General features: G+C 48.6%; 1 protein-coding gene across 2 annotated transcripts in view; it reads right to left on the bottom strand.

Moving 5' to 3' along the window:
* Positions 1-26762, bottom strand: part of ARK2C (arkadia (RNF111) C-terminal like ring finger ubiquitin ligase 2C) — a gene marked incomplete at its 3' end in the record, with an annotated part of 52405 nt that overhangs the window by 10039 nt on the left and 15604 nt on the right. For both annotated transcript variants that reach the window (XM_083882949.1, XM_083882948.1), the window contains exon 2: positions 1892-2201. In XM_083882949.1, the coding sequence (XP_083739075.1) occupies positions 1892-2201 (310 nt within the window). The remainder of the gene's footprint in view (positions 1-1891; positions 2202-26762) is intronic.

The following is a 26762-nucleotide window of genomic DNA, read 5'->3' on the forward strand; positions in this document are numbered from 1 at the left end:
TTAGGATGCTCTCTGTGACAGAGTGTGCTGCAGGTCAGCGGCATCATTCCCTCACAGGGACAGAAAGCCTACCAAACCCTGGGCAGCAAGAGCTTCATGTGTACAGCCTGATGAGACAGGTGGACACAGCCCCTTGCACGATTTTGAAACAGTGGCTACAGGGATGTAGAGACAGGAAAGGTCCCTGGCAACACCATCACAATTCTCCTAGGAGGGACAATAATGGGGCACACTGGATGGATGGGGACAGCAGGGATATCCCCACGGGAAGGGCACACCTTCAGGTGCAGCCTCCCAAAAAAAAAAAAAATCTCCCTTTTCAGCGCACACGGCTGAACCAGAGGAGAAAATCTGACACCGCCACGGGCAGTGTGAAGGTCGGCACAGCTTCTCCACATCCCTTGGGAAGAAGAGGTGGGATGATCCCCTTACTTTTCGGAGTCCAGGGCATCCCTCTGAGTGCCCTGGAAGGTCACAGACCTCAATAGAGAGGCCTGGGACCCAAGAAAGAGGGTCTCGGGTCTGTGCAGGGGGGTTTGCCTGGCACAGAGCCCAGGAAGACACAGGCTTTGATTTCAGTCCATGAGAAAAACTTTTAACACAGAGAGGAATTACGAGTCACAAATGTGTAACAGACAGTAGTGTAGTTTATCACCAGATAGAAAGTTTTGTAGTTTTGGGATTTTTAGAATGTAGGTGCAAGGAGACAAGCTGGTGGAATTAGGGTGTTGCCTTAAGTTATTGTTCTTCTTCTCCCTTGGCATCCATTTTCTGCAGTGACGTGGGCATAAGGTAGTTTGACAGGATTAGGTCAAAGTAGAAATGACCCTTCTTGTATAGGTGTTAGGCATTGGTATAAAATTGTAAATAAGAGGCACTCAGTTATCTGAATAAAAGCCCAGCGATCTCCCATCATGGAGGGAGTCACATCATGTCCGAGCTGCTGTGAACACCTTGGCTGGACACAAAGAACTCGTAAGATAAGAATTAATAAACCACATTAATAAACCAAGAAAATAAGACCTTAAGACTCCACATAATTCTCACACCGAGCCCAGACTCAGATTCAAACCCTTCAGAGGTCATAGAGACAGAACCCAGAAAGAGAGAACAGAGAGAGGAAAATAATAACCACTCAAACCATCACCAGCCTCGAAATCTCGCGCAGAAAGAAACCTAAATCTGAGTGTTGGAAAGATGGAACAGGAAGAACTTATGGATATGATTGTATGGTAAGAAATAATGCAGATGTAAAACCTGTGAGTGAAATAGAAATGAAAGCCAGCTTTGAGATGTGATCATGGGAGGCAGGAAAACAATGATTAGCTGAAGATGGGTTGAAGGATAGGAAAACAAAAGGAGTCAGGAATGTAGCCTTTCTACTCTGCCAAGGCATCAGGGAGAAAACAGATAAGAAAGTAGTCTTTAGAGTTCGGAATATAGGATGATATGGTAATATAGTAGTTCTCATAGGCTGCATGCAAAGTTTGTAGGTTTTGTATCTTGCACGGGTCGGTCACTGTAAATTAGAATATTCAACACAAAAAGAGATATAATGTATTGTAACAAGGTGATCGCTCTCCTGCTCTTCTCCGCTCTTTCCTTCTGCCCTCTTGTCTTCTCTTGCTTCTCCCCTCTCTTCCCCTCTCTCTATTGCTCCTGCTTTTTCCCCACAAATTTTTCCACCCTCTTTTCCCCTACTCTTACCCCTTAGATCTACCCTATCTCTCTCCCTTTTTTCTCTCTTTGGGGCTTCCCTCCAGCCCCAAAGGCAAAACCCTCTTTACCCAAGACCCTTGCAATAAACTCAGGTGTTTCTAGAACATCTCAAGTCCGCAGAGTTCCTTCTCCCTGCCATCCACAGATATTACCCCACCCGAGCCTCGCTCACCTGGGGTGGGGCATGAGCCGGCGGTGCTGTGCCTCGAGGAGCTGCTGCTGGAGGAGGTATTGCTGGTGTAGCGCCTGAGGTAGGAAAGAGGGCCCGGCGACGTCCTGGAAGGGCAGGGCGGGCACGGGGGCCAGGGGCTGGTGCAGGGCTCCGCTGTGCTGGTGCGCCGGGGCCATGTGGGGAGCCAGCCCCGGCTGCGGCTGCACCGCGTGAGGCAGGGCGAAGTCGGCGGGGAGCTGAGGCTGGGGACCCAGGTGGAAATGCCGGCAGGAGGTAGCATGGGGATGCTGAGACCTTTGAAAGGGAGCACCTGGAAGAGAGAAGAGTGTGGCGGTCATGGAGCGCGGCAGCGCGTAGGGAAAGCCCGGCCGTGTGGTCTCCTTCCCAAAGCCAAGGAATGGCTCTGTTGCTCTTCCATTTCCAGAAGGTTTAATTTAAAAAAAAACCAACAACAAATAAAAGAGAACAAGTCAGTTAAAGCTGATTACAAGCGCTGGTTTTGACTTAATGATATTTCTCCTCCAAGGAAACTCTGGAGCCAAAACATAGATTTGGGTTCAAAGCCTCTTTTTGGCTCCGAGTTGGAGTGTGTGCTGATGAAAACTGCTTCGAGCTTGTTTTGGCTTTCCTGCCTTAAACAGAGAAAGAACAAAAGTCTTAATAGAGCCTTTGGAGATAGAAAAAGGAGTGATGGCTTTAACTAGGAGAGAGGAGATTCAGACTAGAGAGAAGGAAGACTTTTTTTGTGGTGAGAGCCTGGTACAGACTTCCCAAAAAAGACATGGATATGCCATCCTTGGAAGTGTTCGAGGCCAGGTTGGATGAGATTTGGAGCAACTTTGTCTAGTGAGAGACATCCCTGCCCCATGGCAGTGAGGTTGAACTAGATGGCCTTAAAAGGTCCTTTCCAACACAAACCATTCTGTGAGATAGACTCAACACCCTAGAAAAGGAAATAAACAATGAAACCTGTTTTCTAAAGCATTTGGTGTTTTGGATATTATCTCACTGAAGTTTTGAATGGTTTCCCTGAATTGCAGACTTTCCCTGTAAGTCATATCTTTGCTTCTCTAAAAACGTCTCATAGGCAAGGAAATAATCTCTGCTCTAAAAAAATTGTCTCACATTGACTTCAGGATGTGAAAGAGACAACTTCCACCTCTGAGAGCAGGGATGAAGGCCCTGTGTGTTTGTTGAGATCCTTCAACAACCTGTCCTCATGCAGGCAGAGAGCAGCTGCTGGAAACACAACATGGACTGCTATGAGACCAGTCATGAAGATGATGGGAATGAGGAAGAAATGAGGTGTGAAAGATATCCATAGTGGAGGCGTTTTGCAAAACATCTGGCACTGGCTTGCACCTTGCTCAAGATCCCCACTTGGACGGGCCCTTGGCCCTTTCCTGCATTCCTGGAGCATTTACAGGCATCATGCAAAACTTCTGGTTCCTAAACTAGGGAAAGCATCAGCTCAGAGATGAAGGAGTGAGGCTATTAGAGATGCCTCTTTGCTGAGGATCAGCCCCAGGATGGGACACCTGCCCTTTTACAGTGTTTTTGAACAGCCTGTCTTCCTCCTTCCTGTTTTAATCTTTGTGAATGGTACAAAATATCCCAGAAGAACAGCACCAAGGGACAGTGTGTGATCCCAAAGCACAAGCACGTACATCATGCCTTCTTCACCCAGATCCCTTCTGCTCACATCTCCCTGGCAGGCAGGGCCAGTCCATCACTGCAGCTCAGAGAGTCCTGACCAAGCCAGGTGCCAGCAGGAGAAGCAACAGGAGAGGGCCTATCAGAAATGGATGGTTTGCAAAACTCTGCATAATTACAGCATCTCTTAAATACGAACTAATCCTCCACAGTGCCCCTCTGAGAGAGAGCAGGTTACACAATATGTGCCACCCACAGCAGTGCTTCTTGAGGTGATAATTTCCCCTGCTGTCAGATAACAGCACAATTTGACCACGATATTAATTAAAACCAGAGGTGGTGGGATCAGACCTGCTGTTGCTCAATGACAGAGCTGCAAACCCAGGCCAAAGAGCCATTCATATACCCTGTTCCTCTGCAGGTTGTATTTGTTGCCTGATGGCCTGGCCCAAATCTACCACAAAGAGGTAAAGTAATGAAATGGAGATCCTGCACTTCTCTGGCCTGTTGCTAAAGGGAATTATGAAGAGAAGCCTTCTGACTGCTGTGTGTGCTTGGTACTTGGCAAGAGACTTGTGGAGAATTGCACAACCTCTGATGGCCATGTGTCCTCCCAGCTGGAGAACTGCTGCAGCAGGTCACAGGTGAGCCACTGTGCACTCCCAGCCCATCACAGGGCCTGAAGGCAAGGTGAGAGAGCAGGTAAAAAGTGCTAAACCCTCTGCACACACACCAACACACCAACCTGTGCCACCCAGCTACAGTTCAGCTGTTTGAGACAGAAATGTCCTGGGGCGATACAAGACAGTGAAACTCAGCGAAACTCCCCCACATTTCCTGGGACACATTCTCCAGCACTCAAGTAAAGCAGGGAAAGCCTGTCTCTCATCTCCTGTGATTCTCTTGTCTCTCAATCCCTGGTGTAACCTCAGCAAGCAATTTCCAGCTTTTTCTGAGTCTTGGGAGCCCTTAATCTGATTTAGTTAAATGTCTGGAGGGCCTTTGATACCAGAGCCATGGTGGACTAGAGAGCACCAGACGGGCAGATCAGCTGGTCGTGGTTTTGGTTTGGATTTTGCTTCTCATACAAAGACAGTCCTTGGGAGGAGCTCAGTCATACACTTTCCCAAGGTCCAGAACACTCAGACTTTATCTGTGATTTGTGTGCAGGAAGATAACACAGAACTAACATATCTGAAAGCAAAAGCCTCACTCATTTCGTTTTGGTACAGAGTCAATTTGCCTTATCTTCAGGAACTAATTAATTAAATAAAGTGTTTTTCCAGTATTTTTTGCTAGTACCTACTAGTGCAGTGATGCATTTCTCTTCATAGGAATAACACCATCAAGATGTGACCGAGACCATATGATTAAATAAAACCCATCAATTTGTCTTAACATAACACATTACCCTATGTAGTAATTGTTCATTCTCTTCAACTAATCCAATTGCTGATGAGGATTTTTACAGCAAAGCAAAGACTTTGGGGAATACTTCAGCAATCCTATGCTTATTAGCAGTTATCCAATCACACTGCTGGCACAACCAAGCCAGTCTGCAAAACAAAGAGCCAGTCCTCACTAAGCAGGATGCTGGTGAGCCCCAGACAGCCCTGGCAAAAAAAAATAACAGCTCAAAACAGAAAATTGCATTTTTCAGTTAGTTATTTTTGAGTTTACTCTCTCCTGCCCATTGCATCTAGATGCAAAGGTGGGGATTGCTTTCCAAGTCCACAATTTGGTTTCATGTGTTGGTAAATACAATTTCACCCTGAAAACATGTTCAGGTAACAGACTTGTCCAGGTAACTCACCACAGTCAACACCACAAGCAGGCACTCCTCCCTTTGAATTCCACAGAGGTTCATTCATTAGCAGTGTCAGAGATTTGCAGGATTGTTAAGGTTGGAAAAATCTTCTAAGATCAGTGAGTTCATTAACCCAGAGTCACTATGTTCACCACCAGCCCTTGCCCTCAGGTGCCACATTCACATGACTGTTTGAACACTTTCAGAAATAGACTCCACCACTTTCCTGAACGCCTCTTCCAAAGCCAGACCACATTTTCTGCAGAGAAACTTTTCCTGATATCCAACCAAAACCTCTCCTGGAACACCTCCAGGCTATTTCCTCTCATCCTGTCCCTTATTCCCAGGGAGCAGAGCCCAACCCCCACCTGGCTGCCCCCTCCTGTCAGGGAGTTGTGGAGAGCCAGAAGGTCTATTAGTGATTACTTTTCTAGCAAATCTTCTCCTTCTTTTCCAAGCCACAAGTGTGGTCCTAGATCACATTTGTATTGAAACCAACAAGCATAAACCTCGTCCATAAGATACTTCAAGAAAATTGGATTCACGGATTTAATCTGTTTTTTGCCTAGATAGCAATGCCTGCCACAGCAGAGACTAATCCATGACTTAAACCGAGTCCTGATGCCACATTCCAGCTTTTGTTTTCACTCCCCAGTACAAGGCCAGAGCTGACATTTTCATTTGCCAAGCTTTGGGGACATTTCCACAGCAAAGACAATGAGGATTTAAAGTGTGCCTATCATGCTCCAGAGCCTGGAGCATCCTCCATGATCCTTGTTCCCCCATCACCTGCCCAGTGCTCCTTGCATGAAGGCAATGTTGCTCTGGGATCAGCAAGGTAGAGACTGACTTTCAGCTAAATGAACTCAAGTTTTGCTCCTCATACCATAGAAGGATTCCCCTCATGCATTGGGATACTTTGATTTTGCAGGAAGCCAGATCTTGGGTGGTTTTATGGTTTACCATCCATGCCCAAGCACTTGCCTTCCTCCAGCCCAGGATATAATCACAAAATCCCAGAATTAAGGTTGGAAGGACCACTGGAGATCATCCTGCTCTTAGGGACCCTCTAGGCAGGACCTCTAAAACACATTACTCAGGATTGTGTCCAGCTTTTTAATATCTCCAGGGAAGATTTTCAGGGAAGTCCACAGAGGCAATACTGTCCTCACCAGCCCTAGAGAGGCTTTTTACCCAAGGCCAGCCTGGAAACACCTGGGGCTGTGCTGGTTGGGATGAGAGGGCCAGCCCCTTGCTCCTGCTGCCTTGAGCAATTCCAGTTGCTCCTGTCTGGAGCTGTGGAGGACTGAATTCCCTGGGATCACTGTCAGGCTGCCCACCAGTCAAAAATATTTTTTTTGTCCTGATGGTGCTTTCTTTCATTTAAATGCTGTTGCTGTAGCAGATGATGACAGCTCATAGCAACATCAGATCAGCAGCTCTGAGGTGAGCGATGCATCACATCTATGTCAGCAAAGCAGGTTGACTTACTCCAGTTTTGGGCAGTTTTCCTTTCACAGGTTGAGGCAAAATGCCATCAAAATGCCCCCTGATGCCCACACATCCACCTAAGCTCCTGGCTTGGGCAGCCCTCATTGCTTTGCACTCAGCTAAGCCACAAAGGTAGCTAGTGCCTGAATCTAGATAATCCAGGTCTAAAAGGTGCCTTGCAAGCCTCAGAGTTTGTGAAAACACATGGAGGCAGAGATAGGATCTGATGGAGAAATGAATAATGTCTTGGGGAAGTCAGGCTATCTGTGGGGTGGGAAGGAGAGCTAGGTAGGGACAAGTCTGACCCAAAAGAGGCTGTGGCACTTTCTGATGGTGCAGGACTATGTGGCCAGGGATGCCTTTGAGTGATTAGCAGCAACATCTCCCTGCCTTGTGTGATGCTCTGCTGGTTGCTGATTCCAGTCCCCCTCAGCTTCTTCAGTCACATCCTAAAGCCAAGTTCAGCACCAGGGGCCAATGGATGGAGAATCAGTACTTGGGTGATTCCTGCCACTATCAGAACAGGAGTGTGGATCAGTGGCTGCCCCAGCTGGCCTGGCTCTCCTCTGCTGCTGTGATGGATGCTGCAGCTTCACACTGTGATGCTGAAAACCTGTTATGGGGCTGGGTCTGTGAGACATCCCACTGCTCTGGGCCTCTACAGCCTCCCCACAGATACTCAGTTCTGCAGCCACAGAATCACACAATCATAGAATCATACAATCACACAATCATAGAATGGTTTGTGTTGGAAGAGGTCTTTGAACCTTATCTAGTCCCAACGCCCTGCCATGGGCAGGGACACCTTCCACTATCCCAAGTTGCTCCAAGCCTCATCCAACCTGGGCTTCGGCACTTCCAGGGTTGGGGCAGCCACAGCTGCTCTGAGAAACCTGTGCCAGGGCCTCACCACCCTCCCAGGAAAGAATTTATTCCTAACACCTAATTTAACCTACTTTCTTTCAATTTGAAGCCATTCCCACTTGTCCTGTCACACCAGGCCTTTGCCCCATTTTTCCTGCAGGTTCCCTTCAGGCACTGGAAGGGAATGAGATCACAATGAAGTCATTCTGAAGCCTTCTCATTTCCAGGTTGAACAGCCCCAATTCTCTTAGCCTTTACTCATAGCAAACGTGCTCCATCCCTCTGATAATCTTGGTGTCCTTCTCTGGACTGCCTCCAACAAGTCCCTGTCCTTCCTCTGCTGGGGACCCCAGAGCTGGAGGCAGCTCTCACCTGAGTGTGGCAGAGGGGACAGGATCACCTTCTTGATGCACAGAATCATGCAGCACCATGGGATAAAAGTACAGAATCATTTGGGTAGGAAAAGCCCTCTCAGACCATCAAGCCCAACCAGGCACTGCCAAGCCCACGGCGAGGACCAGCCTCATTAGTCCATGGGGAATGTGGTTAACAACGATTCACAAAGCACCCAAAACACTCAGCTGGAAAGCTGGCATTACAGCCTTCAGCCTCAGCCTGGGGAAGGTACAGATTTGTTTTTAGAAAGCCAGCAGCTGAGGCAGGTGTGTGGACAGCTGAACCTGCTAGCTGCTGTGCCATTTCCACCCCTCACTCTGGCGGGTGTCAAGCGTGGCTGAAACCCACGGGGAAACTCAACACTTCCTCCTCACCACTGCTTTCTCACCTCCACGGCTGCTGCTTCTTTTTATTTTCCTTTTCCCCCCTCTGCTCTACAGTTATATTTATTGTTTATCCAAAGCAGCACGGGCTTTTTTTTTTTTTTTTTTCATTAACAGAAACATTCCCATTTCCTTTGCACCCCCAGGTGAGCCATGGGAATGATGAGTTCAGGTATTTTGGCAGGTTGGGAAGTGACATTGAGAGTCACAGAAATGTACTGGTCTGGTCTTAGGTGCTTCTGCCACTGGGGATTTTCCTGCAGCATCAGTCAGGGTTTGACTACATCCAGGCACATGCATATTTACCCACCCAGCAGTATTTCAGCCAGAAAAGCTCAAGGGATCTGTGTGCTCGTTCAACACTGACCCATCTCTGAGATGCAAAGCCTCTGGGTAATCCCTGCAGTGAGACTGGGGATGCTGCAAGCTTCATGAAAAGAAAAACCCAGAAAGCAGAACTATTTATTTCCACCTCCTTTCCCCAGGCAATAGTGCTCCTGATGCAATCAGGCTGCTGGTAAGGGATGCAGGGCCTGGAGCTGGCACTGGGATGGGTGTCTCGAGCAGACAGCTGCAGCCCAGGGAGCCTGGACACCTTCGAGGAGAAAACAAAACCTGTCTCATGCTGTTAAGCTGCCTGCAAAGCATATGAATATTTCCCCTGGGTGAGGCAACCTGGACTGCTCGTTGAGCTCTGTGTGGGGGGGCAACAGGGAGGCTGGGGCTGGCTCACACCCGGGTCCCAAGGTGGCAAAAAGGAGATGGCAGTTCCTGGAGAGCCCTGGCTTCACTCACTGACAGGTTTGACAGCTGAGGGGGATCTGCCTGGGGTAATCAGCCAGGCTGGGGGATAGAGCCAGGTTGTCTCAGCCACTTTGTCCTGATTAGACCCTTGGTGACCCTTCCTCCTGTGCTGGGGAGGCAGATAAGCCCCTTCAACAGGGGCCCCTGTGGTGCCTCTCTGAGCAACAGGAGAGCCTGCCAGGCTTTTAACAGCCTGGGAGCCTGCAGCTTGCTTCCCTGGATGTACATTAAAATTCCCCTCAGAGCCAGTGGAGTTTGGGAAGTTTGCTTGACAGCATGCAGTGTGTAAAGACCAAAATCATGGGAGCAGCTCCACCTTCACATGGAGAAGGACACCATGGGGGACTCACACTGCTTAGACAAACCAGGTCCTGATTGCCTGATGCCATCAGACACGTGTTAATCCCTTCCAAATTGTTTGTGAACACACCCTTAGAAATGAGTGAATTTCACTTACTGATGAGGAAATGAGGTGTGACAATCACAGAACAATTGGGTGGCTTGGGTTGTAAGGGACCCTAAAGATCACCCAGTTACAACCCGTATTGCCATGGAAAATAAAATATTAAGTAAATAACCCTCCAAGACCAAATTCAGCTGCATAAAGGTTGAGTGTTCTGGCAGAGGGAGATACTGAGCTGTCCCACTCCTGTGATGGGACAGCTGACTGCAGGGTGAGGAGATTGGGGCAGGGAGGATGAAGGAAGAAGAGGAAAGAATTTAAGAAAAATCTTATCAGGCAGGAAGGAATCTGTCTCACTTTCAGCACCTTTGCCAACAGCTTTCTCATTTCATCTAGTGACGCTGAGAATCACAGAATTCAATCAAGGTTGAGGGAGACCAGCAGGATCATTGGGTCCAGCCAATAACCCAGCACCACACACAACCATCCCAAATGTCACATCCAGATACTTCCAGAGATGGTGATAATACCACCTTCCCGAACAACTTATTCCAAGGCCTGGCCCCTCCACCAGTGAAAAAAAAAAATTCTAATATCCTGTTTATCCTAATATCTGTCTGAACCTCCTCCAGCACAGCCTGAGGCTGTTCCCTCTCCTCCTGTCCCTGTTCCCTGGGAGCAGAACCTGACCCCCCCGGCTGTCCCCTCCTGTCAGGGACTTGTGCAGAGCCACAAGGTCCCCCCTGAGCCTCCTTTTCTCCAGGCTGAGCCCCTTCCCCAGCTCTCTCAGCTGCTCCTCACACAACTTGTTTTTTAGACACTTGACCAGCTTTTCTGCTCTGCTGGGGCATGATGCAAGAAGCCAAAAATCATGTTAAAAAGTAATGGGCTGCCAGCTCCAATGCAGCTCAGGGTACAGCCTGCCATGTCTAGTGCCAGGGAAATGGCAAAGGACCCCAGATCTGTGGCTGGGAGATGCAAGAAATGGATAAAGAATATTTAAATTTGCCTTATTAATGTGTTCAGGTGGTGCCGTGCCTGCTGGTCTGTGGTGGCTGGTGGGGCACATTTGTGTCCTGGGTGGCAACAGGAGGTTCTGGGGGTTTATCATCTCCTCCTCAGAGTCTCTCACACTTGATGGAAAAGAGCTTTAAAGGAATTCAGGGGAAAGGGGCTCAGATGGGCTCTGCACTGCTGATTAATTTTTTGGTGGTCACAGCCCTCTTTGCACTGTGCCTCTGTGCAGGCAGAGCACAGCACAGCTGAGCTCTTCCCAAAAAAAACCACATAAACACAGACCTCAGAGCCTGCACAGTGCCCCTGCCTGCTTGTACAATTCCCAGTCAACATCCTCTCGCACTAATGAAGCCTCTCATTAATTGCTGAGTGACATGAGCTGGCGTGGCTGGAGGGTCCCTAGCACAGAGCACAGCATCTCCTCTCCTGCACACCACGTGGGGAAACCACGTGCAGCCTTAATACACCCAAAAAAAAAAAAAAAAAAAAAAAAAAAGAAAAAAAGAAAAAAAGAGGTGGGACTCCTACCAGGGCCTAAGCTCAGCATTCAACAAAATCAAAACCCAAAACACAGTGTGATTCTTAAGGTTTTTCAACGCAGGGCTTGGAGCTGGACTCAATGATCTCTGTGGGTCCTTTCCAACTCAGGATAATCAGTGATTTTGTGATTTACAGCTGGCAGTGACCAGCATTAAATCAGCGTATTTACAGAAAATCATAGGTAGTTAAGGGTTGGAAGGGACTTAAAGATTACCTAGTCCAAGCCCCCCACCTCTATTTACATCAAGAATGATGAATGCTGGGGATGGAAACCAGCAAAAATGAGGGATGGGATAGAGCCAGGCAGCCTGGACCCATCACACAAGGGAGACAGCTGTTTATACAGCACTGAACAAGAGCTTTCCCCCTGCAACTCTTTCCCACTAGCTCCAGGGAGGAAAAAAAGTTTTGTTGAAGATGATGTTTCACAGCAACGTGTTGAATTCAGCAATATTTTCCAAGGAGGAAGGAGAAACACTTCAGCAGCGTTGCTACACTTAAAGCTGTCTTTTTGCTTTTATACTTCTCACTGTGTTTTAATTATAGCTTTATCCTCAGTGTTGAATTCGAGGGTGTATTTGAGATTTTTTGGATCATCACATTAAAAAAGAAAATTAAAAAAAAAATTAAAAAAAAGGAAGCCAAATTACACTGAGAGAAAATGTTTTCTGGGATTTAGTGGTCCCAGCTTCACCCCTCCCCTCTCAGGCTCTGGCATTCCTGCAGGGATGGGTGGTCCCCACAGCCTGGCAGGATGTTCCTCACCCAGCCCAGCTCTTTCTCCTCAGATTGCCCTGTTTCTCCTGGGTTTAGGCCCAGCCCTGCACATCTGCCAGGAACAGGCTCTGGAGGAAATGTGGCTTTGGAGATGTTGAAAAGCCCCTCTGAGGCTTTATTTTTAATAGTGTTTCTCCTTTCTGTTTGGTCTGAAGGTGTTGGAGAAGGAACAGCTGACAGGAATCACTTGACCACAATTCCCATGCTAAAAGCAGGAACCACACTGCAGGTCTCAAAAGCATTTTTGGGCTGCAGGGCTCATGCCCAAGCAAAATTCCAGCAATTCCAGGGGCAGAGAAGGTTTGCCTGGTACCTGAACTTTAAGGCAACTCTTGGGGCTTTGCCCATCAACCCAACTCAATCTGCTCAGCCACCCCTTCTCCCTCACCACCATTCCATGCAGTGCACCCCAAGCCTGTTCTGCATTGCTCTACACTGGAAAATGAAAAAAAAAAGCTGGAATATTCCCAGTTTGTGGGAAGATATCTGGGCTCAAAGGCTCTTCTCCAAAGCTGAAAAGGAAGTGGAGTGGATCTGGGTCCCCTTTTGGTCAAGGGGAAGCAATAAAGCTCATCTTTTGTGGTTTTATATTACTAGCAGGGTGATACATCCATGTGAACGAGTTCCCCCGACCTGGAAATGTGATAATTAACCAGGGGAAGGAATTTATCCCCTAGTTAAAAATAAGAAATAAAAAAAATCCTGGCATGACAGCAGCTTATTACTTGGCTCTCCCTGCAGAGAGCAATGGGGAAGCACTTGGAGCAACCCCTATCTCTACCCTTGGGAATGTAAAAACGTGCTGACTTGTGCCTTCAGCTTTGACAGGCAGTGATAGGCTGCAGCCAGTTGTTTGGAAAAGGAAATTCAATACTTGTGTTTCCAATGTTTCCTTGCTTTCACAGTGTCCAAAGCCTTCCCCAGGCATTTGGAAGTGCTCAACACCTGCCCTAAAAACACTCTTAACTGCTCCTAATGACTGGCCAGGGAGGTTTGCAGCAGCTCCCTCCTACCAATAATGATATGCAGGACATCCAGAAACAGGCAAAATGCCAAAACCGTGGGGAAAAAAAAAAAAAGAAGAAGTACGGCCAGACACTACAAGGGCCTGTCAGGGTCTTGGGGGCTGCACTGCATTGTTCATGGAGCCTCTTAATTCTGTGACTGCCCCAAACCAAAACCCTCCACACAAACGCTGCCAAACCTGAGGGGTCTGAACCCCACGTGGAGTTTAAATTTTAACCCTTTCCCAGAGATGGAGTCAATGGGAAGAGCCAATGCCTCCAGCTGACTTTGACCTGTGTTTCAGCAAAAGGTTTTGTGATTGCCTCTTTGGAAGGGGCCTTAAAGATCATCTGGTTGCAATGCTACCTGCTGTGGGGAGGGACATCTGGATCCACTGGGACACTGATTCCACTGGATCAGGTTGCTCAGATCCCCATCCCATCTGGCCTTGGACATCTCCAGGACATCCAAAACTTCTCTGGGCAACCTGTTCTAGTGTCTCACCACCCTCACAGCAAAGAATGTTTTCTGATATCTAACCCAAACCTACCATCTTTCAGTTCGAAGCCATTCCCCTGTCACTACATGCTCTTGTGCAAAGTCTCACCCCTGCCTGTGCTGAGCACCAGCCCAGGACAGGCTCCAGGGGCTGAGGCAGGAGCAGAGCCCTGTGGTGTGGCTGGGCACCCTGGATCCAGGGATTATCCACAGCCGTGGCACCCACAGGCCCCCAGCCCTGTGCCAGCCTCAACATCCCCTCTCTCCACAGCAGCTTTTGGGTGAGGACCAGTATTGGTGGCGGTGTTGGCCCTTCCCACACACGTTTTATCCCCCCAATAGGGATTTCCAGTGAAGGCTTTCCATTCTGTTTTCCCAAAAAGGGGAAAGATGCCTTTTTTTGGAAGGCATTGTTTGCCTGACCTGCTTTAAACCTCCCCTCTGGGGAGAGATTGGAGCAGACTTTGAAATCTGTCCTGAAAACACAGAGGAGGCTGCTTTGGGTGGGTTATTCTGCATCAATCCCCATCCGTCTCTGTTTTGCATGCATTAATTCCCCACCCACACACCCGTTGTTTTAAACGGGACTGTAATAACCAGCTGGGTTTTCCTGAAGGATTTATTTATCTGCATCTTAAGCCCAGGGCTGGGAGATTCCCATCCATCATGTCCACAGAGCTGCAGAGTGAGTGGCAGTGGTTTGCAGGGGACAGCTTTGGGAAACAGGTGGGATGCTTCACCATTTCTAGGAACAGCACATCAGTGTGAATGGGGGATGTTTGGCAGCCCAGCCTTTCTTTTGCTGGCTCTCTGGCAAATCAGCCCCTAAGCCAGAACATTTTGGCAGGGAGTCAGGACATGGGACATCCCCTTGCAAAGGGATTGGTTGATGATGGAATGTTGCAGGTCACCCTCTGGGCTTTATCTTAAATCCTGTAATCCTGTATCAGGTAGGGTGCAAAGGATTTACCAGCCTGCGTGAGACCCTCCGAGTGCCAGGAGGGCAACTTGTGCAGTACCTGACACTCAGGGAAGGCAATATCCCCCTTGAGTTTTTTACAGATGGTTCAGAAGCCACACCAAAAAATGTCCCTCCTCACCCCAGAAGGCAGTAAAAGTTCAGCAGCTGGTTCTCTTGCAAGTGACATTATACAGAATACAGGAGCATCTTACAGCTGCTAAGGTACAGAAAATGAGGATTATCTCTTAAGAGAGAGCAGATGCTCCTAGGAGGTGGGTGTGTTGGATGCAGTGCCAGAACAATGCTAGCAAATCCCCTCTAAAGCACTCTCAAGTTCCCATCCTGAGCCCAAGAGCTCAGCCCCACAGTCAAAGCATTGCCCTCAGAGTGGGGGATTGGTTGCACCTGTGGAGCTCCTGCAAGTTCCTGTCCCCACTGGATCTCTTAATTTACCCAACCTAAAGGATTTTGGAGATCAGTGTGTGCTGGTTTGAGGCACCTGCTTGCACCTGCAGCAGCTGGGGCCAGGGGTCCAGGGTCCCTCCCTGGTGTGGAGCTGTGTGAGGTGCAATGGATGCTGGCACAGATCAGAACAGCTCAGCAGTTCTTTACTGAACCGGCTTGAACTCAGGTTTGGGAAAACCCCAGCTACTGTGAGCCCTGCCACGCTGTGTCCTGGCAATTCCCCTTTTACGCCCCGTGAATGAGAAGTCTGTGGCTAAAAATCAAAGATCCTGGAAGCCTGTTCCCTATTAAATTTAACATCCCGAACTTTATAGGTACATGTCACTCCAGGAGAGACAGAGCTGTGTTTAAAGTACAAGGGAAACGTCAGTTCCTTGATGTGGAAATAGCTCTTACTTTACATTTCTGCATGAGGTCCTGGCACGAGTTAGTGCTGCTAAGCCCTGCTGTAATAACATATAAAGGAAAACTCTAACCAAACAGCAAAAAGTATGTATTTTATACAGCTAAGTGTAAAGTCATCCACCTAAAAAAAAACCTTACAGGTGCTGTTTGCAGGTGTCAGGCTATCTGAGGGAAAGTGAATTTTGGTAATCAGCAAACCATGAGCTCCCAGAGCCCCAGCAGCATCTGAAGGCACAAATGTTTGCTATATAAAAAGCAGGAGGTGGGGTTCCTTGGGAGCAATAAGCGCCTCAGATTGATGCCAAAGCTGGGAAGGAGGCTTGGAGAGGAGCCCAAACATTCACCGTGGAGGGAGGCACTGCAGGAGACCTGTGATTCCACGTCAGAACGAGCAAAGGTAAAACCATGGTTGAGCAGAGCCTAAAGTGCTGCCACTCGTGAGCTGGGCAGGATGGGGTTTATCCTCATCAGGCAGGCAATGAGCCTGACAAAACCCAGAGGCCAGGTCTGGCCTGCAGCAGGCACAGCCTGAAAACACAGACCACCACGTGCCCACAGCTAAAATCCCTTCCTCAGCACCAGGGTTGGTTTGTTTCCTAAAGGACATCCCCTCACTCGCATGGGAGTTAATTCTGGGATGTGGATGGAGAAGGTGACAGCAGCTGTCCTTTTCCAGCATGGAAATCCACCTGCCTGTGGGTATTTTCCCCTCCCTCTGAAGCCAGAGGAGACTGAGGGCAAGGGATTCACTTTTCCACCACAACGAGAAGGGAAATCATGTTCCTCCTAATTCCATCATAGAATCATAGAACACCCTGAGCTGGAAGGGACCCACCAGGATCATCCAGTCCCTGCACAGACCCCCCAACAATCCCAGCCTGGGCACCCCTGGCAGAGCTGTCCAAGCTCTCCTGGAGCTCTGGCAGAGTCCAGCCCCTGTCCCTGCACAGACCCCCCAACAATCCCACCCTGGGCACCCCTGGCAGAGCTGTCCAAGCTCTCCTGGAGCTCTGGCAGCCTCGGGGCCGTGCCCATTCCCTGGGGAGCCTGGGCAGTGCCTGAACCTTCTGGGGGAAGAACCTTTCCCTGATATCACGCCTAAACCTTCCTGGCCCAGCTCCAGCCGTTCCCTCAGGTGTTATCACAAATTGGTTCCTATTTAATCCATCAAGAAAATCCCACAGGGCTGCACATAACCCCACAGGATGCTGCAGATACAGCTCCATGCCATAGGGAGCATCTCATTTCCCTGCAATCAGGGACTGGATCTAGCTTCCCTGAGAGAGTTAGGACTAAGTCAATGTTTCCATCATCAACCTCACTTTTGAGGGCCTCGTAACTCTCAACATTTGTGCTCTCACAGTGCCAAAACTTGGCGCAGAAACACATGGCCCAGATGCAGTTTTATTTGATAATAAATAGCTTAAATCTCATAAGCTATTTTTCATTCTGGCTTAAATGTGTAAAATGGGAAAAGAAAAATGTGTGGGATTTTTTTTTTTCCTACCTTCCAATAATTTTGGAAAAGCAGATTATACTGAGTAATGGCAGGCTTTTTTTTTTCAGACGCAGACAGCCAACCATGCCATTTCTCAAATCTTTTGCCCTTTTTGCATCCACTTTTTAACAGGATTGATGGCAGTGCCATCATTGCAGCCCCAGTTGTTCTGGGGGGTGTTTCAGATTATTCTATTTTTGGCACATCAAGCCTGAAGTTCCGTGAGAGTTAAAACACAGCAAAATTCCACAAGCCCTTTCACCAATGACGGCAACATTTTGAAGGATGCATTGCTGTTTTAACTGTGCCTCTGTGACCTCACATTTCTCTGGAGTTCAGCAATTATTGCATCCCAGCTCTCTCTGCCCAGCCCTTGGGGTGAGGACTGGATTTCGTCAGCGACTCGCCAGGATTTCAGCGCTTTCGGATTTACTCCAAAACTCAGGCTTTGCTCTACCTACTCCAGCTACTTCCCAGTGGCCAAAAGCCGAGGAAACGCCCCAAACCCCCAGCCCAAGGACTTGGCTGCCCTTCAAAAGTCCTCCTCAGCTGGAGCAGAGAGAAATAGTGATTTTGCTCATATGGTCAGCTCCAGCCGGCGGAGGTTCCCCAGTGGGACACTGGGCTACCGTCCAGATGGTGCCATTGCTGAGTGATTTGTTATCTGTGGGGCTGGGATTTTTTCACAGGAGGCAGTGGGGAGATTGAGGGAATGGGAATGTTGCACTGGTATGGGGAGCTGGGGTGATATAATGGGTTAGAGGCATGCAATGTACTCCAAGGAGGATTCTGCAGATTTCACAGAAATACCAGAATGGTTTGGGTTGTGAGGGACATTTAAAGACCGTCTTGTTCCATCCCCACTACCATGGACACCTTCCATTATTCCAGGTTGCTCCAAGTCCTATCCAACCTGGCCTTGAACATTCCCAGGGATGGGGCAACCACAGCTGCTCTGGGAAATCTGTGCCAGGGCCTCACCATCCTCACAGGGATGAATTTCTTCCTAACAGTCAATCTAAATCTCTCTTCTTTTAGTTTACATCCCCATGTAAGAAGTCCTCCTCTCTCTTTAGTATCAGCACCCTTTTGGGTACTGAGAGGCTGCAATGAGCCTTCTTTTCTCCATGCTAGACAACCCCTTCCTATGTGTGCAGATCCCCTCATTCCCCTTTGCTGGGAAGGAGGGTTGAAGGCAATATTGCATGATTGGAAAGGCTCCCCCGAACAGCCTCTCACCAAGTTTTCCATCTCAATGCCCACCTTGCAGCCCAACAGCACAGACAGAGCCTCCCCATGCACGGATCCCATGTCTCAGCCTCCCCAGATCTCAGTAGATCCAGTGAAGACTTGCCTCCAGGGGGGATTTTCTGTCTGGAAGGGAGGCAGGCAGCTCGTGCAGCAGAGCCCACCCCCTGTCCCAGCAGGACCCAGGCTGCTGTCAGCCCTGCCTGCACGTAGTCTCCAGGAGGAGAGGGATGGCTCACATATGGTATGGATTCACAGAGGATCAAGCTGACTCACTGGATGGGGGAGTGGTGAATAGGAAGAAAAAAAACCCAAAAAACCACAAATACACAGGTAGGTTTTGGGCCATCTGTCCTCGGAAATACCAGCCATGAACCACGTTACAGAGCACGTAGGAGAAGAAGTCACTCATATGAAACCACTCTACCAGGACACAGCAACCACACCCAAGGAAGAAGCATCAGCCTGCTGCATTTTATGGGGGAAGTTTTTGGAGGACAAAATTCAGCCCTGCATCCTTACAGCAGCCTAGAGACCTTTAGAGTGCTTTTCTCAAGTGCCTAAAGGGGCTCCAGGAGAGCTGGAGAGGGACTTTGGACAAGGGGTGGAGGGACAGGACAAGGGGGAGTAGTTTGAGCTGAAAGAAGGTAGATGTAGGGTAGATATTAGGAAGGAATTCTTGGCTGTGAAGATGGTGAGACCCTGGCACAGGTTTCCCAGAGAAGCTGTAGCCCCTCCATCCCTGGCAGTGTCCAAGGCCAGGCTGGACAGGGCTTGGAGCACCCTGGGATAGTGGAAGGTGTCCCTGCCTCTGTCAGGGGATTGGAACTGGCTGAGCTTTAAGGTCCCTTCCAACCCAAACCATCCCATTGGATTCTATGATCCAAAGCTACCTCCAGCCACAGCAAGTCCTTTCCACCCTTCATTCACAAGAAACATAACCCAGATCCCACAGCTGGGTCTTTGGAGGAAACACCAGGCATGCCCCATGGTTGGGAAGCATTTGCTTAACATCAGGCTGGTGCCAGGAATGTCTGTGCAAATCCATGCAAGCTGGCTTCAGCCTCTCTGCAGGAAAGACACAGCAGTGGGTCTGTGCTCCCTGCGCTTGTAATCAATGAATGCCTTTTATTTTTATTTTAAAATTAAAGTCAATCGAGTAGTTGAACTAGTCTGAGGAAGCAGACGCAGCCACCTCAAACAGAAAAGCTGCTGCAGAGCCAAAAGACCTATTCAAGCATGCATTAAAGACACAGGAGCTACCAACAAATCCAGAATGAACCAAGCTGGGTGACAAGGGAGACCCACACACAAACCAGCAACTCCTGGTTTCATGAGGAATCAGCAGATAAGGAGGAACGGGACCCTGTCAGCTAACTCTGCTCCCACCTTTGAGCAAAACATGACTTCCAGCAGCCTGGTTCCCATCAGGCAGAGCTAAACTGAGCACCACAGGGTGGGAAACAGGTCTGAGTCCAGCATTCTCACACTGCACCAGCCCCATGGCTGGGCAGGAGGGGCAAGTCAAGGATTGGAGAGCACAGGGGAGCTGGGGAAGCTGCTAGGACCAGAACATTCTTCTCACCAGAAGACAAGCCAAACCAGGTCATCTCAACTCACCTTGAGGCAGGGTTGCCAACGTAATGGCAGATGAGTCTATCTCCCTTTACCATTTCCTTCCAAAGAACTGCATCCTCCCACTGTGCACCCTTCCAGGACCTGAGCTGACCTCCCACTGTGATTTTTAGCATTCCTGACAGTGGTTTAGCTGAGCCTGCTCAGACAGAAACATTTTTCCTCTCTCACGTGGATGTTGTTTTTATTACCTTGGAAACTTACACGCTGCTATTCAGCATAACCAGAAAGCACAGCAGGTACAGGGGGGCCACACAGCCCTCTGCCCTGCTGGACCAGCAAGCCCCCCTTGCTATATTCCATTAACAGCACCAGGTTGCCACCATTATGTTGTTTTGCAAAGCCAGCCTTGCTGTTGAGAAATAAAATTGACATTCAGAAAGAATCTGACTCTCAGGGCTGCGGGCAGTGTTCTTAACAGAGACAACAAAATAAGAGGGTTTTGGTTAAAGGGTGAAGAATAACCTGCAAATTGCTGTTTAAGGGGCTGGTTAAGTGCCCCATAAATACAAAGAGTGGAAATGCCTGGAGCCCATGAGCTGTCACACCGCAGGAGGAAGGTGGGATGCTGTGGCATTTCTGCACCCTGGGCACCAGGCACTTTTTAATTTAACTGATGCATCCATCCACAAGTTTTCAGGAGTAATCACTACCCACCACACATCAGAGGATATTCCTTTCATGCCAGTGGGTTAATTCATGTTAGCAGGGTTCCTCACATGGGCTTTTAGTGGGTTTAATAGGTGTGAGCTTCATCTGCTCCTCAAACTCCTGGTCTTGGCTCTCTAGAGTTTGTGTGGGAGTTAAGAGTAAAGCATGAGAAATTGGATGATGGGAGAATGAATGGAGTGAGACCATCCATCCACGACAGAGCCAAGGGATTTGCCAGTTAATTAGAACAATGCTATTAGGAGAAGGCTGGTGGCCTTGGGGAGAAGCCTGCAGCCCTGTTCAGCTCTTCCCCCAAGTGCCTGACCCCTGGTTAAACTGATGCTTTGAACCGCTTTTCCCAGATGAAATTCCTGCCCGGCGCAGCTCCCGCACTCACAACTCTGATGTCAGATGAAGCCTTTAAAAGACAAGACCTTCAGAAGATTTTCAAACAAATGCAAGGATGGGTTGATCCACCTAACAGAGAGATGTCCCTGGCCGTCCCCAGGAGCCAGGACTGGAGGCTGGCAGACGGACAACGCTCCGTTTCACAGCTGCTGATTAAACTGCCATGACAATGCTCGGCACCACGCCAGATTAATTAGCACTAGCCACATGATCTACAACTCCCTTTTGGCTTTAAAGGAGGAAAAAAAAAATAAAAATCATCTCAGGATTTTCCAAACTCATTTTCAAGCACCCCACCGGCCTGAGGCCTTCCCTTGAATTTTCTGCCCCTGAAGTTGTGTCTCTCTTTTTTCACGGGGGCTTGTGCCATTTTTAGATGTTTAGAGGCAGGAGGAACTCAGAGCCTGTTGTAGCTCTTGGCCTTTTGGAGAGGATGGACTAATCTTTGGCTGATATTTAGCAGAGGCTTGCAGCACCACACGCAACCTCCAGCTTGATACTGTTGTGACCTTTCAGCTTCATTTGCGAGACCATCTGAAATTTGTTTGATTTCGGGTCCTCTGCAGGGCCCTCAAGCAGGCTTTTCATGCCATGGCAAACCACGGCACACACACACACAAATTAGCTGTTCCTCTGCTTAAATGGCATGGAGAGAGGGTGGAAAAGTGCACTGAGAACCAGGACTGATGGCTGCACCTTGTTTTACAGAGCAGAGGATGGGGCAAAGAGCAGAGCTGTCCTGGTCAGCAGAACCAGAGGGTGTTGCATCCAAGGTCAGAATCCCCCCCTCTGCATGTCTCCCATGGAAAGATGTTTGTACAAGGGCAGGCTGCTGCCATGCTATTCCCTTCCCACTCTCTCTTGGTGATGCTTTGAGGATCAAAGCCACTTTTCCCCCCTTCGACCAGCCAAGGCCTCCCACAGGCCTGCAGAGCATTTTCTGTTCATGTCTAGGGCCAGGGTGGATGAGGCTTTGAGTAAACTGGTCTGGTAGAAGGTGTCCCTGCCCATGGCAAAGGCTGGAACTAGGTAGGTTTAAGTTCCCTTCCAAAACCATTCTATGATCCCACAACTTTCAAGTATCACCCTCCCAGGGCTCCCATGACAGTAAGTGTGTCACCACTGCTACCAGGATGAGCCAAACAGGAACAGGGCTGAGTTTCTACCAGTAGCAGCCTGGATACCCCTATTTTTGCCTTATGTGCACTCTTTTTTTTTCCCCAGCAGCAGGCAATTTTCTGCCCTGGAAACCATGGACACACATGACCAGGAATGGGAAGTCACATCCTGGAGGGCACTGGGTCAGCCCCAGGGAGGTGGGCAGCACAGTTACAGACTGTAAAATTGCTCAGCTTTTATCCATGTATCTCACTCCCGCTTCTTATGGAGACATTTCCTTTCCCAAAGGATCTATTATAGTGTCATGGCCCTGTGATTTCAGGAGGCATTTAGGAAATAGTAATTTGATCTTTTGTAGAATCATAGAGTTGTTTAGGTTGGAAAAGACCTCTAAGATCATTCAAGTCCAACCATTCCCTCAGCACTGCCAAGCCCACCACTAAACCATGTTCCCAAGTGCCACAGGCACACTTTTTTTTTTTTTTTTTTTTTTTTTTTTTTTTTTTTTGGGACACTTTCAGGAATGGTGACTCCACCACTTCCCTGAGCAGCCCTATCAGAGAAGAATTTTTTTTTTCCTAACATTCAAATAGAATACCAGGAATATTTTATCTGGCACCGTGCCAGCCTAGAGCTTCCTTCCTCCTGGCCCCAGAGAGACACCTTCATCTGCTCCAGACTCAGGAGCCAAACAGCTGGAAATGGTTCATTCCCCAGTTTTATTTTGTTCTGGCAAGGAGCTTATGCTGGGAATTCTGCCTGTCCTGCTGCTCTGAGGGGGCAAGAGAAGAGATGCTCATGGGGAGAAGGGAACAGGCAACAAACCTGGGGACACCTACTCACACTCGTTATCTTTGGGACTGGCAGGGCAGGGATTTGTCAGTGCTGGGTCCCAGGTGAAGCCCAAAGCCCAGAGGCAAAGGCAGGGGGTTTGTGTCTCCTGAAAATCCCACAGGAGGAGAAGAAAACATCCTCCAGCCAACCTATCTTGTGACTCAGACTCACAGATGTTCCCAGCTGTGGACAACCTCACCAGGGAAGCATCCCAAAGCAGTTCCAGGTGTGTCATATCCAGCAAACCTGCAGGTCCAGAGGACCAAGACCTGCAACCAGGCACCAAGGATGGGGAGTGACCACATTCCCTCTGGGCAATCAGGGGTTTTCAGCAGGTGACAACCCCAGGGCCACACAGGGACCACAGGGAGCCAAAGGGAAGGGATGCCATGAGGTGATGGGTGCACCAGGAGAGGTCCCTGTGGGTGAGGACCTTGGGGTGACAGAGCCTCAACAGACCAGGAGGGTGATGGTGATGAGGCTGGAGACAGAAACACGGAATCATTTAGGTTGGAAAATCCTTCTAAGACCACTGAGTCCAACCATTCCCCAGCACTGCCCAGGCCACTACTGACCTGTGTCCCCAGGTGCCACATTCATGTGGCTTTTAAATCCCTACAGGGATGGGGACAACATCTGCCCTGGGCAGCTGTGCCAGGGCTGGACAGCCCTTTCCATGGAGGAATTTTCTCTGATATCCAACCTGACCCTCCCCTGGCCCAGCCTGAGGCTTTTCCCTCTCCTCCTGTCCCTGTTCCCTGGGAGCACAGCCCGACCCCCCTGGCTGTCCCCTCCTGTCAGGGACTTGTGCAGAGCCACAAGGTCCCCCCTGAGCCTCCTTTTCTCCAGGCTCAGACCCTTCCCCAGCTCCCTCAGCCTCTCCTGGGACTCCAGCCCCTTCCCCAGCTCCATTCCCTGCCCTACACACACTCCAGCCCCTCAAAGTCTTTCTCATTGTGAGGGGCCCATCTGAGTGGGGTAAGAGCATCCCAAAATTTCCCACTAATCCAGGACAAACAAACTGCACCACACTCCTTCCTGCAGCACACAAGATCCTACCAGGAACCTGTACAGCTGCCAAGTGGAAAGAAAAATACACTTTTTTTTTTTTTTTTTTTTTTTTTTTTTCCTGTTCCATATGTGACCTCTAGGCCCCAAGGATTTTTACTAATTACCAAATTTAATTTATTTTGCTGTCTTCTCAGTGCTAAGGCTTTGCATTGCTGGGCCTGTATTGTTCCTGTTGCAGCCTGCTGGTGTCCACAGAAATTTCAAATTAAATATCAGGCACACATTAAGGTCAGGCAGCTCAATTCCATTAGCAGGCAGCCAGGCTCAGCCTCTCTGTAATGAATGCTGCTCTTGCCTCCTAATGATAGCAGCAGAGGAACTGGGCAGTGCCAGCCTGTGGTGATTGGCACCCCACTGACACTAGGGACCACTAAATTGATTTTAAAAGTCCATTCATCTCCTGCAAATCATGGCTTAAGTCTTCCTGACCTGTGACAAATCTTCACGAGCTGCAATTTGAAAGATAGAGCCAAGAGGAAAGGGAGAAAAAAAAAAAAAAGCTCAAAAAAACCCTACAAAAAAAAATTCCCAAGTGCAAGAAATAGATTTCAGCTGGGTTGTTCTGCCTCAGGAGAGAGCCCTCTCCCCCACCTGTGTATTCTGCACTCACTTGGTGAGCAAGTTTAAAGGTTTTTAACCCACTGCCCAGTGCAAAGAGGACTCAGAGCATCCAAGGATGCCACAAGAGCCTGCCTGTTGCTGGACTCATGGGCATTGGAGGAGTCATGAGCAACAGAAGTGTCCTCTCCATCACCAACCTGACACCCTCCTGACCCACTGCAGCACAGCCTCGTGGACAAACAATGTGCAGCTCCCTCCCTGCAGCTAAATGGGATGGCTGCTGTCACCCTTGGGAAAAGAGGACCTACAAAATCATGAGGAAAATGTTTTTTCCTACACCCTTCAGCACCACAAACTCCAACCGAAGGGTGCAGCCAGCTCATGTCTAGACCAGACTAGTCCAGGCTGAAACTTCCTCTAGATCCATATCTATGTCTCAGAGGGTGAGATATGGATATCTCCCCACCTTCAGAGGGTGGGGAGGCCCTGGCACTGGCTGTCCAGAGCAGCTGTGGATGCCCCTGGATCCTTGGAAATGTCCAAGGCCAGGCTGGACAGGGCTTGGAGCAACCTGGGACAGTGGAAGGTGTGTGAGCAACACCACAGTTTTGGAGATACTTTGAAAAATGCTCTTGGGATGAAGAAGAGGACATGGGGAAGAGGATTAAAGTCCACTACCACAGCACGAGGGGTCTGGATTTCAGGCTGTTAAGTTGTCATATCATTATTACTGAGGCATCTGGGAGGTTCTTAACAGCCTCTTTTACTCTGCAGAATTCTCCCTTCCTAAAGGAAAAACATTTATTCCGCTCAAATACAAATAACAGCTAAATACAGGCCGATCAGTTTAATAGCCTAGTTATGCCTATTAAAGCGACTGTAAAACCAACATCAAGGCATTTCACATTAATTTCCCCCTCAGTGGCTCCAGATCTGATTCACTTAGACAAATCCCCTGCTAGGAAGAGGTGGCCACGGATCTCCACAGCTCTGTATCAGGTAGTATTGAAAAAAAAGTTGCTGTTGGACTTGAAAATTTTGTCAAGATCTGTCAGGGAAAGAGAACCTGTTGATCAGAGCAGCCAGATAAGGAAGTTGTACAGGTAGTGCCAGCAGAGGGGTTTTCCCACAGATTTTTAAGCAGATTTCATCAGAGGAGAAGGGGTGTGAGTCACTCTTCCCACTACTGTAGTGAGTGACCTTGGGGAGGTGTCTCCCCTTGGATTTTAACCAAATAATGTTAAAGCTATTATTTTAAAAATAATATTTATTCATGCTTATGATATTAAGAAAGAACTGAGGTTTTTGTTTTTCATCCAAAAGTCTCAGCTTTGTCAGCTTTCTGTTTCATTTCCAAATCTGCTTCCTGAAGAAAGCAGAGACATCTGATCAAGTTTTTATGGCTAAATACAATCCTTCAGACAACTCCTGCAACACATTTCCTCAAGAGTGACCACAGAAAGGAGGGTACAAAACAGAAATCTGCTTTTCTCCACCCACATTTACATTTACCCATGAGTTTTGCAGAATCATCTGCATTTTTCCTGTTCCCTGAATTTTACACCCAGTGGCCTGAGAGGCAGTCACTGGTGCATTGTACAGGTGGAGAAATGAAGGTGGGAGATCCAAAGCTCTTGCTCATCCTTAGGAAAGACTAAAACGTCTGATGGAAATCTGCAGAGCTGGGGGTCAGCATCCACACATGGGTATTTGGGTAACCAGGAGCACTTTGGGAAGAACTGGGTTCTGCTCCAGGTGTTGGGCACAGATATTTGGCCTTGGTGGTTTGGGTCATAGAATCCCAAAAGGGTTTGGTTTGGAAGGGATATTTAAAGCTCATCCAGCTCCACCCCGTGCCATGGGCAGGGACATTTTCGACTATCCCAGGTGGCTCCAAGCTCTGTCCAGCCTGGCCTTGGACACTTCCAGGGTTGGGGCAGCCACAGCTGCTCTGGGCACCCTGTGCCAGGGCCTCACCATCCTCTCCAGCATTAAAAAAAAAAAAAAAAAAAAAAAAAAAAAAAAAAAAAAAAAAAAAAAAAATTCTTCCTACTCAACACCTTATGGGACAGCTGGGACAGATCAAAAACCGTAATGAAAATAATCCTAGATTTTCCACTTATACTGGAATGTAGCTGGACCTTTAGAGAGAGCAGAAAAAGATTACAAAGGGTTTTTTTTTTTTTCCCCAGTGCTAACTGCTGAACCCCAGAGAAGTCTTCTGCCCGGGTTGAAATAATAAAGCACAAATAACACTAACCCACGTAATATCCACTGGATGGAGGTTCTGGCAGATAATAAGTAGAGGAGAGAGAAGTAGCAATTACAAAGCAGTATTTCAGATTAAACCCAGCTCTGATGGGAAAAAGTAACATCT

This window comes from Zosterops lateralis (genome assembly GCF_965231275.1).
Source record: "Zosterops lateralis genome assembly, chromosome: Z".
Classification (NCBI taxonomy): Eukaryota; Metazoa; Chordata; class Aves; order Passeriformes; family Zosteropidae; genus Zosterops; species Zosterops lateralis.